Source organism: Myiozetetes cayanensis, unplaced genomic scaffold (assembly GCF_022539395.1).
Source record: "Myiozetetes cayanensis isolate MyiCay16 unplaced genomic scaffold, myiCay2020 scf17, whole genome shotgun sequence".
NCBI lineage: Eukaryota > Metazoa > Chordata > Aves > Passeriformes > Tyrannidae > Myiozetetes > Myiozetetes cayanensis.
Genome location: NW_026087378.1, coordinates 8,104,986 through 8,119,022, shown reverse-complemented (window position 1 = coordinate 8,119,022; position 14,037 = coordinate 8,104,986). Strand labels below are relative to the sequence as shown.

At 40.5% G+C, this 14,037-nt stretch overlaps 1 protein-coding gene across 2 annotated transcripts in view; it reads right to left on the bottom strand.

The window, feature by feature from the left end:
• RNF145 (ring finger protein 145) overlaps positions 1-14,037 on the bottom strand; it is a 48,361-nt gene that overhangs the window by 14,148 nt on the left and 20,176 nt on the right. For both annotated transcript variants that reach the window (XM_050311924.1, XM_050311925.1), the window contains exons 3-4: positions 13,373-13,481; positions 4,235-4,326 (exon numbers count right to left, since the gene is read on the bottom strand). In XM_050311924.1, coding sequence (XP_050167881.1) covers positions 4,235-4,326; positions 13,373-13,481 — 201 coding nt within the window. The remainder of the gene's footprint in view (positions 1-4,234; positions 4,327-13,372; positions 13,482-14,037) is intronic.

Sequence of the window (14,037 nt, the reverse complement as noted above, 5' to 3'; positions counted from 1 at the left end):
CCGAGGCAGTTGCTCAAAATTATCACTGAAGCTTGCAAGTGACAGATAATTAACAATTAAATTCTCCTTAATAATTGGCAGGGACACACGCACATCTACCCCCTATACCCAGAGATTTGGAGGGTGGTATTTCTAGGGTAGACCACTCCATTATAGCTGCTCCTATTAGAGTCACTGGAAGTTGTATCCTTGATCCCAGAGGAAATGGCATGGGGCAAAATGCACATTGCCTGGATAAGAACAATTCGCACTCATCGTTTCGCAGTAAGGAAAAAAGATTACTGCATATTCTTTGAAAACAGACCCTTGTTCACCGTCTATGTCAGCTTATATCCAAAAGTCACAATATGTGGTACTAAATCTAAGTGCTTATGCCCTATTTTGGAACAACCTCCACTAATGTTTGCATTTCACAACTCTTCCTGAAACCAGGAGCCAGGCTTAGCAAAACAGAGGAACCAAATCAAGGCGAGTAACATCTCTAGGTCAGTGTGAACTCCATGTGCTCACATAAGCTCACTGACCTTGTAAACCCTTCTGGAGGGGCAGGGGAGGGAAGCTGCAAGAGGAGAAACAGCAGTACCAGGGTTTTGCTTTCATTCTGCCAAGCTTCCCTACCTGGGGAAGGACTTCTGCTTTCAAAATAACTGCAGCTGAGCTGAAAGGCATCTCTAATCTCTACTGCTTAAGCATACAAAGTTCTCCCTCCTTCACACTGCCCTCTTTCAAGTTTAATTCCTACTGTCAATTTGCTAGATGTATTTTTGAATTAGCAGATGTCTTTTCAGAACAAGCACCGTTGCTCTCAGCAAGACTCTATCAGCATACTGGGCCTTATAAGCCTCAGAGAAAGTTACTCTACTCATCTTTTTCAACATTCAGCAGACTCCAGCTCTGAAGCATTCTCCCTCTGCTTTGTTGTTCTCTGCCCACACACATGTTGCTACAACCCTATTTAAGACACCACCAGCGCACTGCTGTGCTGTAATATTCAGGAGCCTGGCAGGCAGCTTGTGAGGATTTCTGCAACTCGCGGTAACTAAGGCAACCCAGCTTCACACACAAAGGGACACAAACACCAGCATCCAACATGTTCTTCAGGATTTACTCAGAGTGTCGTCATCTGAAATAAAATACTGCGACAGCATCACGTTAAACAATCCACTGCTGTTTGGGATGACTCTGGAGCTCTCCAATCACAACTCAGAACCTCTGAGTCCAGTCTCATCTCAGTAAACAGTTAAAGCTGCTTTCCTCCAGCAGCCACGTGCCAAGAATGCTGGTCATCCCTGCTCAGCTCTGACCCTCCCACCTTTTTAATTTAAACACCAATCAAAAGTTGTTTGCCATGGGAAGAGAGCTGCATCCACCAGCAAAGGAAGTACATGGAGCACTTTCTCTGGAGGTCCCAAGCTCCTTCCTGAGGTGTGCACCTTGTCAACTCTCAACCCCTTCAGGAAGGGAGTGAATGTCTCCAACAAAGCTTTGAGTGATGGAACTTCCCATTTTAAACTGGGGCAGCAGCAGCTCCATTCAGGACAGCCAATCTCTATCTGCAGTAAATCACACTTTATCTCCAGCTGGGGCTGCACAGCACAAGTCACCAACATCACACAGCAGGATCAGCCAGAGAAATTAGTTTGTACCTCATATAAAATGACAGATTTTAACACTAGCTATCTGCTAAGGCTATCAAATTCAGGTGACTTGAAATGCTGTGGACTGAAAACTGCCAGACACAGTTAATGAACCCAACAACTGGAATCCCCCTGCAGGACACCAACCATGTTCCTCTGCTAGGGAATGAGGCAATAAGGAAGAAATCCATTGTGAGAACTCCTATCCACTCTCTTCCCTTCCCAAAGCCTCCACAAATACATCAAACATTGCTGACACACAGCCAGAGCCTTCCAGCTCATAAGCTAATGGAAAATGTACAACAAGAAAGCTGATGTGGCACAGTCACTGTACAAGCCACTTGGAGTAGAGAAATGTCTTTATTTCATTCATGATTTTCAAAAGCTGATGTTAAACTCTCTGGCTACACCACTGACTGTAACTCAAAAACAGGGCATCCTACAGTTAATATATAATCCCATTACTGTGCACTAAAAAAAGTAAGTCTTTATGGCAGCATCACTTCCAAAACCACACAGCAGCTTTGTAACATTAACAGCTGAAGTGCTTCCAAAGTGGTACACACATACAAGAGGCCATCTCCAAAGGCATTTATTTCTTCCATCCAGCACTTAGGAATGCATTATTATCCCTTCTCAACAGTCATCAGGCTGAATAAGATGCAGGGGAAGAAATGACTATTGAGAGCCCATTCAAAAAGTACTAATGAATTGAAGTATTAATAAAGATTAAATCTGTGAACCAAGTGGCACACTGTACATCATCCCTCAATTCTGACCAGAACTTTTAGGAACCAGAGCTGTACCAGTAGCACCACTATTCCACCTAACTTCAGTGCCCTTGTCACCAGTGCTGCAGCACAACACTCCAGCAGAACATGTGAGAAAAAGATGGAGCAAAGCACCTGTATATTCCTTTTGGTGTGAAGGTGACACTGCTCACTGCTGTGTGCTCCTGAAACTCCACTGAATACACACCTTGTAGAGAACTGATTTGAGAAAATATTTCATATTTATACAAGACACTGCCAAGCCTCACAGCCCACTTGCACAGGTCGTTCCCAAAGATGACCTCTTGCCATCAAGACCAAAACTGCACTTTCAAGTTGGCTTTAAAAGAAATGGGGAAATTAAATATGTTAACATACACACACTTGCTAGTACAGTCAAACACCTACTTCAGAAACACAATTACCATAAGGGGACACTTTAGTCTGACACCCACTACAACCCAAAACTATGCTGGATAAAACCAGTATTATTTTTTCTCCCTTATTTTGACTCTTGGTTTAGTTTCTGTATAAGTGTTACCGATGACACAATGCCTCCTGAATCTCCTCCTGCCCAGGCCTGCCTGCAGCTTTGTGAAGCTCTCTGAGGGATTCTGCTTTATCATGGGACCCTGCACTGCACCTGAGAGAGATTCAAAGGACTAATTACAAACATTTTCTCACAGAAACATGGCAAAAGCTTTAGTTGTACTTTGGTGTCATTTGACGAGACAGTAAAATATATCTAGAAATTCACAAGAGAGAAGAAACTGTATCTACATAACATTTCCTTGACAATTACCAATGTTATTTCTATTGAAAATATTAAAAGCAAAGACAAATGCCACATTTGGAAGTAAAGATGCAGGCAAACAGGATATGTGTATATTCTGGCAGATCTAACATACTGTTGAGTAGTAAACCCATTTCTAGCTGCCAGTAGCAGCTGCAAGTAAACAGAAAGCAGCTGAGTTTTGCCAACAGTACATGGCTGACTAAATCTGTCAATAATCTGATGAAAACCATAGATCTTACTGAAAGGAATTAAGGAAAATTTTTCTTCCAAGCTTGTCTCAGGCTTAATTTTAAAACACACACGGGGTGTGTGTATTCCAGTATCCTCTCAGGAGAACATATGGTTTGGTGTAACAACCTTAATGCTGAATTTATTCTCTTCCAGTCAAAGTTCAAAGGCTAGGAAAACAGTCTAGGAAGTCCAATTCTTCAGGATTTGTTTGGGATTTTTAGGTGAAGAAGTCATCTATGCCATTAATCAAACACAATTTAAATGTATTTTTGACTTGTTATTCCTTAACTCTTTAATTAGAAATATCCTGGAGACCCTGTAAAAAGACCAGTAACCTGCAGTCCCCTGCACACACTCACAAATATATTTCATCATGTTTTGTAAGAGAATAATGTTCATCTCTAAACCCAATATAGAATTAATATGTGTAAAACACCTGACCTGACAAAATCACCACAAATGCACGTTACTGTTGAAATTTCTAACAGTACTTTTCACATAAATATTATTAGAGACAAGCCAGTTGTTCTGCATCAAAATTTATCTGACAATAACGACCTCAATCTGACAACAACACAGGGGCAGAGCGTGACGAACAGACCTGCAAAATATTTCAGAGCTGCATAGAAAAGGCCAGGCAGGATGCAGCTATCCTCCCATGCCTCTTGCATATTAATAAGAATCACAACTACTAAAAGTGATAAAAGAGAATTGAAATCAAGAGGTAAAACATGCACAGGTTTCAATGACAAGAATTAGGCAGAGCTCTCTCCTGCATCTCAAATATTTAAGGCACTTACCTACTAAAGCAGTCATGAAGCGGTTCATAGACAGAGGCTCCAAGTACATTGGTCCCTCATATCCTGATTCCAATTCGCTTCTTACATAATCCCTAAAAAAATACACCCAAAAACTATTATGATCAAACTGATCAGACAAGAAGCAATTTATTCATTCCACACATATGTAACTTCAATGTATGTCACAGCCAATTAACTAAATTACAAAAAGCAATATTAACATTACTGTTACAGCAGCTTCACTGATGGAAGGATCTAACTGAAGCATGACTTGAGCGAGAGCAGAATTATCTGTAATTAGACTCACTGGCAGAGCTGTAAAAATCCTTTGGGACATCCAAGCTGTTCTTCAGAGCGTGGCCTCAAACTGCTTATTGACAAAGCCTCTTAAGGACCATTCCATTTTTAAGTATCCTTATTAAGTATTTTTCTTCCTAACAATAATTGCTTATTCTACCAGCAACGTGTGGAAGAAAAAATTTGAGGGCTTGACAGAGAGGTCTTCCAATTTAATGCTCATAATATTTTGGACCTAACAAGTTCTCTGCATTGAAGTAAAAAACAGGTATGAAGGAAAAGTGACAGTCATGGACTAGAGTCAGGAACAGAGTTGGTACATTATCCTTTTATCCAATATGATTTAAAAGTGTAGTTCTAGCCTGGGAAACTTGGGAGACCTATTGGATACTCTCAAACTCATAGAATGCCCTTGACAGATCTAGTAAGAGTCTGAAAATCTGGAAGGGCATTTGTAATTTCCCCCAAAGAGGGTGGGCTCTTGGCAACCAAAGTAAAAGGTAAGAACCTGAGGAGATCGGGCATTTTCCTGCTGTTGGTGACTATCCATCGGCTTTGTCTTCAAAGTTAACACATGTAACAGCAAGAGAACTCAGATATGAACCTCACACTAAGAACAAGCATTCTGCACTTTCAGATGATCCTGGAACAACACAGCAGGAATTCTGCAGTGGCTCCTTAATCCCCTGCCATGGGACAGCAGACAGCACTCCTGACCTTTCGCATCCAGTTATCCTGCCCATTTTTCTTCCTTGTCCTGCGACCCTTCCTGCTCCACTCCAGGACGACTGCAATTCCACCTGAGTTAGGGCACCACCATTTCGGGCATCAGCAGCACAACTAAGCCTGTGCTCATATCTGGCTCATCATGTCCAGCTATTCATGTCTACCTGCATCACATCCCGGGAATGCCAGACAGACACACTTGATCTGACTCTGCATGGAGCTAAGGCAGTCTGTTTGCTCGAGGGGCAATTCTTTTCTTACATGTTTATTTATATCAGTAAAGCAAGCCAAGCTTGCTGGGAACAGATACAGATAAAGCACAGCAAACAGGACCAGAAACCATAGCCAATACAAGCATTGCTCTTCTTATTTTAGTGCAGAAATAGATGCAACTCCGTGGTACTGAAAGTGTTCACTTCTACCCAGAAATGTGGAAATATACCCCTCTCCTAGTATTAGCTTCCTACCCCCCAAGCTCAGGTATTCGCACTTTCACTTGCAAAAAATCTCTGGAATTGAAGACATAAATCTCAAAGTACTAAAACAAACACTTCAAAGCCTGTTCTTCATAGCTGACAACGCTGCCTACTCACGGCAGCTTTTCAAGTGTCATAGTATACGTGAGGCATGTTGAAATGGGTTCTTCAGACTGCAACCTACAATTAAATACACATGAGGACTGAAAGGCACCTTAGACAACTATTCTAGACAGAAAATTCCCCCTTGTTATCAAGGTATAGCTGAACACAAATGGTTTTTTTTCAACCTTCCAAAAGGTGGATTGTATTCCAATAAGGATGTAATCACTGGGACAAAGATTTTTCTATTTCTTTACGTCAAATGAACCAGCAGAAAGCACTTTTCTAAAAGCATCAGCAACACAAACAGGATAATCCATCAGATACAAAGACAGAAAAAAGTAACAGCACTTGCAACATGCTGAAGATTGCTTTTTCTATTAGCAATATCATTCTAATATTCTATTAGCAATATCATACTCAAATTTAGGGCGAAAACACTGGCTATTTCTAAGCTTCTAGAAGGAAAGCAGTGAAGACATCAAGTTACAGAAACAGGTTACAAAATGATCCAGGATACCAAGCGCAGCAAGATGACCTTACACAACTTGGCTAAGAAACACAAACAAAGCTACACTTACAGTCGCTTCCTCAACACCAGAACGTGCCTGGAGATGACCCAAATTTCTTCAAGCTACATTTCTTGCTGTTGTCTGGTTCAATCATCTGCACTGAGGTCTGCACTCGGATGAATTCTCTAAGCAACTCTCAATGATAATTGAGTTTTAGGCCCACCAGCTTGGAGAAGCAATGTTTTAAGATCTCCTAAATTTTTTAAACAGTATTTGTAGATGATGTCTGAATGAGGAAAGTCAAAGCAATGATTCTCTTATTACCAGGACAAGCACAAGGATCTTTTGGCACAGATACCAATCAGAAGATGCCTCGAACAGCTGCAGTGCCATACAAGATGATGAAAAAAACAAGTGCCTGCACTCAATTTTGATCAATTAAAGCTGTATTAATCTGCAGCTTTTACATTTGAGGATTGTTCACTTTACTGCAGCAATGTAAGAAAACATAAATGCTGAAATCATTATTTACCAGTTAATGAAATGACTGTAACTACATTATTACTTCAGAAAATTTGGATTTAAGAATAAAGCTTTGATCAGACTGCCTGCTGTTCATTCTATACATGCATTCCCAGCCTCTTTTAATCCAACTGCTGTCCTGGTAGCAGGTACTGACAGCCAGCCATGACTAACCTTGCTCTAAAAAGGTAAAGAGATACAGTGCTTCACACAGGATCATTTTTTTTGTTACTGAAAGTGCAGAAAGGTCTTCTGTTACTAAAAATATGCTTTGTAATTGACTGACATAAGGCGCAGTGGTTATCTGACCTAATTGACTCATATCACTGACATTTACTTCGGCTGATTAATCTCCACTGTCAACAAACACGCTCTCATAGGTTTCTAGTGTCTACAGACAACCTTAAAATTGTGTATTTTAAGTTTATCCATAAGAAGCAATTCAGTCTCTTGCTCCTCACCTTCTTCTCATTTTAAGTTCTGCGAGGTACAACACTTGGAATACAATCATAACAAAACTATAAACCATGAAATAAGACAATGACGTGGACTCCATTTTCTAGCATTAACAGTGCGTTTAATTGCATCACCTCCAATCTACATAACTGCATCATTCATTTTCCCAAGCTTTTTTGCTGGAAATGGGTAAAAGAAATGTGATTCTTTTAAGCAAGACATTTATGCAAGTACATATAAAATAAAACCAGCATCCACTTTCCTTGTCAGGAGTGGCAGGACTGCTAAATTCATTTAGTTGGTTGAATTCTTTTAACTGCTAATTCTTTTAGATGAACAGTTTTGCTCAGCACAAGTTAGCTAAAGCTGCTGCAGTCTTAGGCCACAACCTGCAAACTCACACCTACAAAAGTCAAACTTATCTCGAATTTCTGCTCAGTTACATGAAGGGACGCCCTGAGACCACTCTGAACTGGAAGATAAGGAAGCCACAACTGCCAGCAGAACCTGCAACCCAGCCAGATAAAAGCACCCACCTGGAGACACAAGTCCTACAGAGAACAAGAAGATCCCAAAACAAAACCCACCACTGGGCCAAGAGGTGTGTGCAAAGCACATGAAGAGTGTGTGAAGAACTGGTGGATAGACTGTAAGGGCACAAAGCCCAGGGATTTGTGTGTTCTGGGTCCCTGGCTGGAGACACCCAACTCAAGCTGTTCCTATTGCTGTGTCACTGAATTATTAAACTAATTTTTCGTGGAATTGGAGACTCTGCTGTGGGAAACCTAGGGCAAAGAAATTTGGTGACCTAAATGGGACCTTAGGCCACCACGTGCACATCATCTCATCTCCAAATATCCAACTGCTGGCATCGGGTGAGTTCACCTGGGACCTCTGGAGCTGGAGGCATTGAAGAGTGTTAAAATTCCTTAAGCAGATTTGGAGACAGTGGTGCAGTGGGTTTGAGACCCCCACTGCTGCAGCTCACTTATGCGTGTGCTGCCTGATCTGCACATAGAAAGGAGGTTCAAGTTCCACATTTAAAGGGGGCTCAAGTCCCTCAGCACTGGGAAATATAATCCTTCAGATAAAAACTGTTGGCCAAGTCTGAGGGTAAGACTGGATCCAGCTGTACCTACACTCCTCTCTGAGGAGTTCAGAAAGCAAGGGGGTTCTTTCTGAACCTCGTGACTCAACAGGAGGGTCTCTCTAAAAGTATTTTTTACTGTTTTTTCTTTCTTTTTTCTCGGCACAGAAAAGGGGATGCCCTTGGCTGAAGTATAGCAAAATTGGGGAAAGATTTATGATACAGCTCAATTATCTAAAAGGCACACAGTGGCCTTGTGCCAGGAGGAATGGCCATATATTACTAGGACAGCTGGTGGGGGCCCCAGGAAATTTGGCCACTACATGGAACTTTCAATCAATTAAGATTCACTTATTTACGACACTGCTTAGAGGATAAAAGCCCTGCACAAATGCATTACTGATTTAGGGAAAGAAAATTAGATATACCATTCTCATGTCAAACGAGTGGTGAGTAACCATCCAGCTCATGAATGATGGCACTAGGAAGAAGTGATACTCTGAAGAGATGAAGTGGGACAGTTCCCTACTCTTGGTGCTGTTAACCCAGATGACCACAGTATGGCTAAGTATAATCAATGTATGACCCAGTATGGTATAAAGTTAACAAGATTAAAGGGGAGGAAGTTTGTGTAGATTTTTATGGATTGGGTGACCAAATCTCTATAAAACCCCATGAAGGAGCTCTCGTTTTTTGTTGTGAATCAGATACAGCTCATGATCCAGCTTTAACAGAGATAACCAGCAAGACCATAGAGTTCATTGCCCCAGTGCTACTGCTGTTTAATGTTCAATTCCAGCTGTTGTGCATGGTTGGACACTGGATTTTAAATAAACAGAATATATGTTAATGTTACCTGTGACAATGATTAACTTGGTACCAAACACTGTCTCACTGCCCAACAAGCTCAGCTACACCTGCACCTGACCCCACATATTTCTGAAATCAGCACTGGCTCTTAATTGCACCCAAGCACAACTATAGACACAATTTATGGTAGCCAACCCTGTAAGATAAGGGGAATGGGGTTTCTCTCCCACTGAAATTTAAAAAAAGAAAATCTGGAAAATGCAATGGATTTTGAAAGAGAACTCCAACTGCGGTGGTATCCAGCCAACTTCCCATATAACTGCAGCAGTAATTAGGTCACAGCTTTTGTCTCAACAATATGCAACACAGCCATACACACTACACACCCAATCCCTGCATTAGGATTGAATCACAATAGAACTGCACTCTATCCACTGGAACAGAGAATATGGGCCCAACAAAACAGTATCAAATGGCAGACTGTCAGTGTTGATACGTGTGTTGAGGACAACAACAGGGAGTTATTTGTGAAAGCAAAACCATCAAAGCCCAAGACATTTGTTTTGACACAGAACAAAATGTCTGTCACTTGAAATACATTCTGAAGAAACCCCTGAAACTGTACTTGTATATGTTAGAAAAGGATTTGCTCATGTAAGAACTCTGCAATGTTATGTTTGTAAATAACAGCACTTCAGGGACAAATAATCACTCAATTATTTCTAACTCTAATAACACAGTAGGGTGCAATTTTAATTATTCAGCTCCTATTATTTCCTATCAATGGTTACAGTGCAATTATATATAAGTTGAAGATTTATTACCTGCCCCCATTGGAATGAATCCTTCATTAATGAGGAAGCTCTTAAGCACAATATATCAACTGTTAGAAAGTATCCAAAACAATGGACAAAAAACTCCAATCACCATTCATTGTGATGCAGAAGAGATGCACTGTGTCATGAAAAGAGGGAGAACATCAGTAGTGGAAAACTCTTTGGGCAGTCACCATCAGCAAGAGGAATCTACAATCTGATGTTCCATCTAGTAGTGACCTTGTTTGTTCTGATTATATTTTGCCTCTTGCTTGTAATAATATTTGTGAGACTAAGGGTCATAGTTAAAGGCCCTGAAAGACTTCATGAGTTCCTTTTGACATGTCAGCAGGAATGCTTAATAAAAGCAATGGGAGGGCTGTTGTAAATTAGGTTTAGTTGGCTGAATTCTTTTAACTGCTAATTCTTTTAGATGAACAGTTTTGCTCAGCATGAGTTAGCTAAAGCTGCTGCAGTCTTAGGCCACAACCTGCAAACTCACACCTACAAAAGTCAAACTTATCTCGAATTTCTGCTCAGTTACATGAAGGGACGCCCTGAGACCACCCTGAACTGGAAGATAAGGAAGCCACAACTGCCAGCAGAACCTGCAACCCAGCCAGATAAAAGCAGCCAACACCCACCTGGAGACACAGTCCTACAGGGAACAAGATCCCAAAACAAAACCCACCACTGGACCAAGAGGTGTGTGCGAAGCACATGAAGAGTGTGTGAAGAACTGGTGGATAGACTGTAAGGGCACAAAGCCCAGGGATTTGAGTGTTCTGGGTCCCTGGCTGGAGACACCCAACTCAAGCTGTTCCTATTGCTGTGTCACTGAATTATTAATTTTTCCTGAAATTGGAGACTCTGCTGCAGGAAACCTAGGGCAAAGGAATTTCTCTAACAAGGATTTTGTTTTTTTAAAGCTGACTTTCTTTCTTCCATAAACAGATGGTATGTGATTTCCACCCAAACTGCCAGGTTAACATGGTACATACAAACCTAGCATCATCTCTGATGCTCCAAGTATTCACAAATATTAGCTAATCCATCTTTACACATCACAGTAGTTCTCAGTACTGCAGGCAAGGAAACAAACATTTAAGAAATTAAGTGACTTGTCAAGGTCATGTAGATCTGGAAGTCTGAAGTTAAGAGTTTAACTAGAAAATTCAGGGATGATCTTATTCCCAAACTTGCAGATGAACTGCAAGCTATTTCTGGGGTGGAAAAAAAAGCACTGAGAATTCTTTCAACAGCTCAGAATTTCCAGGACACTGCAGAGTCACAAGTGCCAGCTGATTCTGGTCTTGTTCTATAATTTGCACTAACCAAACTGTCCTCAATATGAGACCTCTTCATCTGTCTTAAATAGCATCCCAACTGGTAGTGCATGCAAGCAAGTCCCTGGAAGTTTTCAGCTCTAAGCAGAACTGCTAACAAAAACCATGAAGGAACAGTTTGCACATGTAACTACTGTATGTTTGTTATGATCAGGCTGCTAAACAGAAGCATCAGTTGGAATTGGATAGTTCTGGCAATAAAAGGACGGGCTCCACCAACAGATTTGTCTGTTACACTCTACTATTTTCAATATGAAAACTAACGGGATCCAAAAATTCTTTTGTAAAGCTATTGCAAGTGCCATTCCCCACACATGACATTCTGATTACACAAAGGCTGCTGCAGAGAATCCCTTGCACTGTGCTTCCTTCCAAACCAAATCAGCCTGATGTCTAGGGAATGGGTAAGCTCACTCAAAAGTGTTAGCAACTACATCTGGTTTGTAAAATACCTCGGGAATACTGCTGGACTATTTGAATCCAAGACATCTTTTAATTAAATATATTTTTTGTGCCAGTTGATGCAAGATTTAATTAAAGTCTTTATTAACTCACTCCAGAAGCATCAAATAGAGAAAGCTTAGTACGAACACACCGAACAGCCCAAGCAATAGTTATCAAATATGTTACAATGGAGCCTGTAAAATCTCAAACCTCACAAAGCAACAGAAGTGAAAACTCCTATTACATAGAAACATAAACAAAAAGGATATTAAAAGTAAACACAGTGCTATCTATCCCTTCAAGTATCAAACAAATGCATATCATCTCCCTTTCTTATAAAACATATAAAGATCCAGAGTGGCATACAATATACATGTCTAGCTGTAAATATTCTGGACCAAAGCCCTGTATCTGACAGGCATTTGTTGGCAGCTTCATTTTTATTTTAACACAAGTTCTCAAATAATGTTTAGTTTGCTTTTTCTAATAAGTAAGGTTTCAACCCTACAAGAAATAGCCACAAACTCCATCTATAATAACTCAGGACTCCCCTGAGGATGATAAAAATTCCTCTTTCCTTCCTACTGAGGCAGTAAGAGGCCATAATTCCTCTCTTGGACACTCATCGTTTCAGGAAATCATTAACTGCAACTCTGACAGCCACAACAGTGACAAGTCGAGCTGCCACAAAACCTTCATTAACAGTCCCCTGAACTGCACCAGACCAAGCAAGAGACATTCCAGCAAATGCTTTGGAACAACAATTTTAATGTAGAAATAACAAAACTATCACTTCCCTTAAATCAATTGAAAGCACATTTTTACATGTTTCCCATCAGCAGGCACCAAACTAAGTCAAGCTCAAGACTATATTTTCAAAACTTCCCCTATAAAGCCTTTAAAGTGAGGGCACTTGCTTTGGTTCCAATTAGACATCATGAGAATTTACACTGACTTTCAACAGATCTAGCTGTGGCCAAAGGAAGATGGTTGACTTTGTCTTGTTTGATGCAGAGTTCCCCAGCCTCTCGCTCTGCATTTTAGATCCCAGACACCTGTTTCCATTGTAAAATATATTGCATAAAGACAAATTCAAGAATAAATCCCACTATTACTTTGCTTTTACCATCTTCCAGATCCCTATTTGCTCTCCAGGTGCCAGGGAACTACAAGTAACATCCCGTCTGCTTTGTAAAATGCCCCAGTGCTGAAAGTATGTTAGCTGAGCCATTGAGAAACTCAGATTATTGCATCAGAGGCCACATTTAGTCTGGTGGTAAGTGCTTTCTTTCCTCAGATTAGTGGACATTACACTCCACAGAAAAGTGGCTCAAAACTCCTGGTGTATTTTCAATGACTTAAAAGAACTACTTGATTGCATATTTAATTCCATAAACTTTTCCAAGACAAAGAACAACAAGATATATTTAGGCGTTTGACATAGAGAAAAGGCCTCCACAAAACCATTTATAGAATATACTAACAAAATAAGTTAATTTTCTAATTCCCAAACCAAGTTAACAAAATGAATCCTTTTATTCTTACCTGGAAATTTGGTGCCCAGCATAAAGCAGCAGTGCAGTCAAAAAGTACAGGTAAAGCTGAACCAGGTGTTGCCTTGGTAAAGTTAGGAGCACAACACTCAAGATGTAACCTGCAACACAAAGCAGACAACCTCAAATTTCTTAAAATATGAACTAACACTCAAAACTATTCAGATCTCTAATGCCTTTGTTTTCATTTGGCTTAAATTTCATGTACCCACATTCTCCTCGCACCAAAACACAAAGCACACAAAATACCTGCCCCTTTTTCCTTCTTTCTCCATGACCAGAAATAGCTTTACCGGCTTCTGTAAGATCACATCTACATGTCAAGAAGGGGACTTGATCCACAGTATTTTAACAAGACAATCAACATAACCTGTACAACAAAGAGAAAACAGGCCTAGGACTCCACCTTCTTCCAAGTGAAAGCAACCTTCAGTGCAGCAGGGAAAAAAAGTCTATCCAATCATAAAATTCAGTCCATTGATGTAAAATATCCTTTTCCTCAAACACAAGACACACAGAACACTTTTTCATGCTGATTAGCATTACACATTTAATTCTTCCACAGTATCTTTATGGCTTGAAGACTCTTTGCATGTCCATTATTTGAGATGGGGGCACACAGGCTGTACCTCACACTAGTAATATTAATCACTGCTG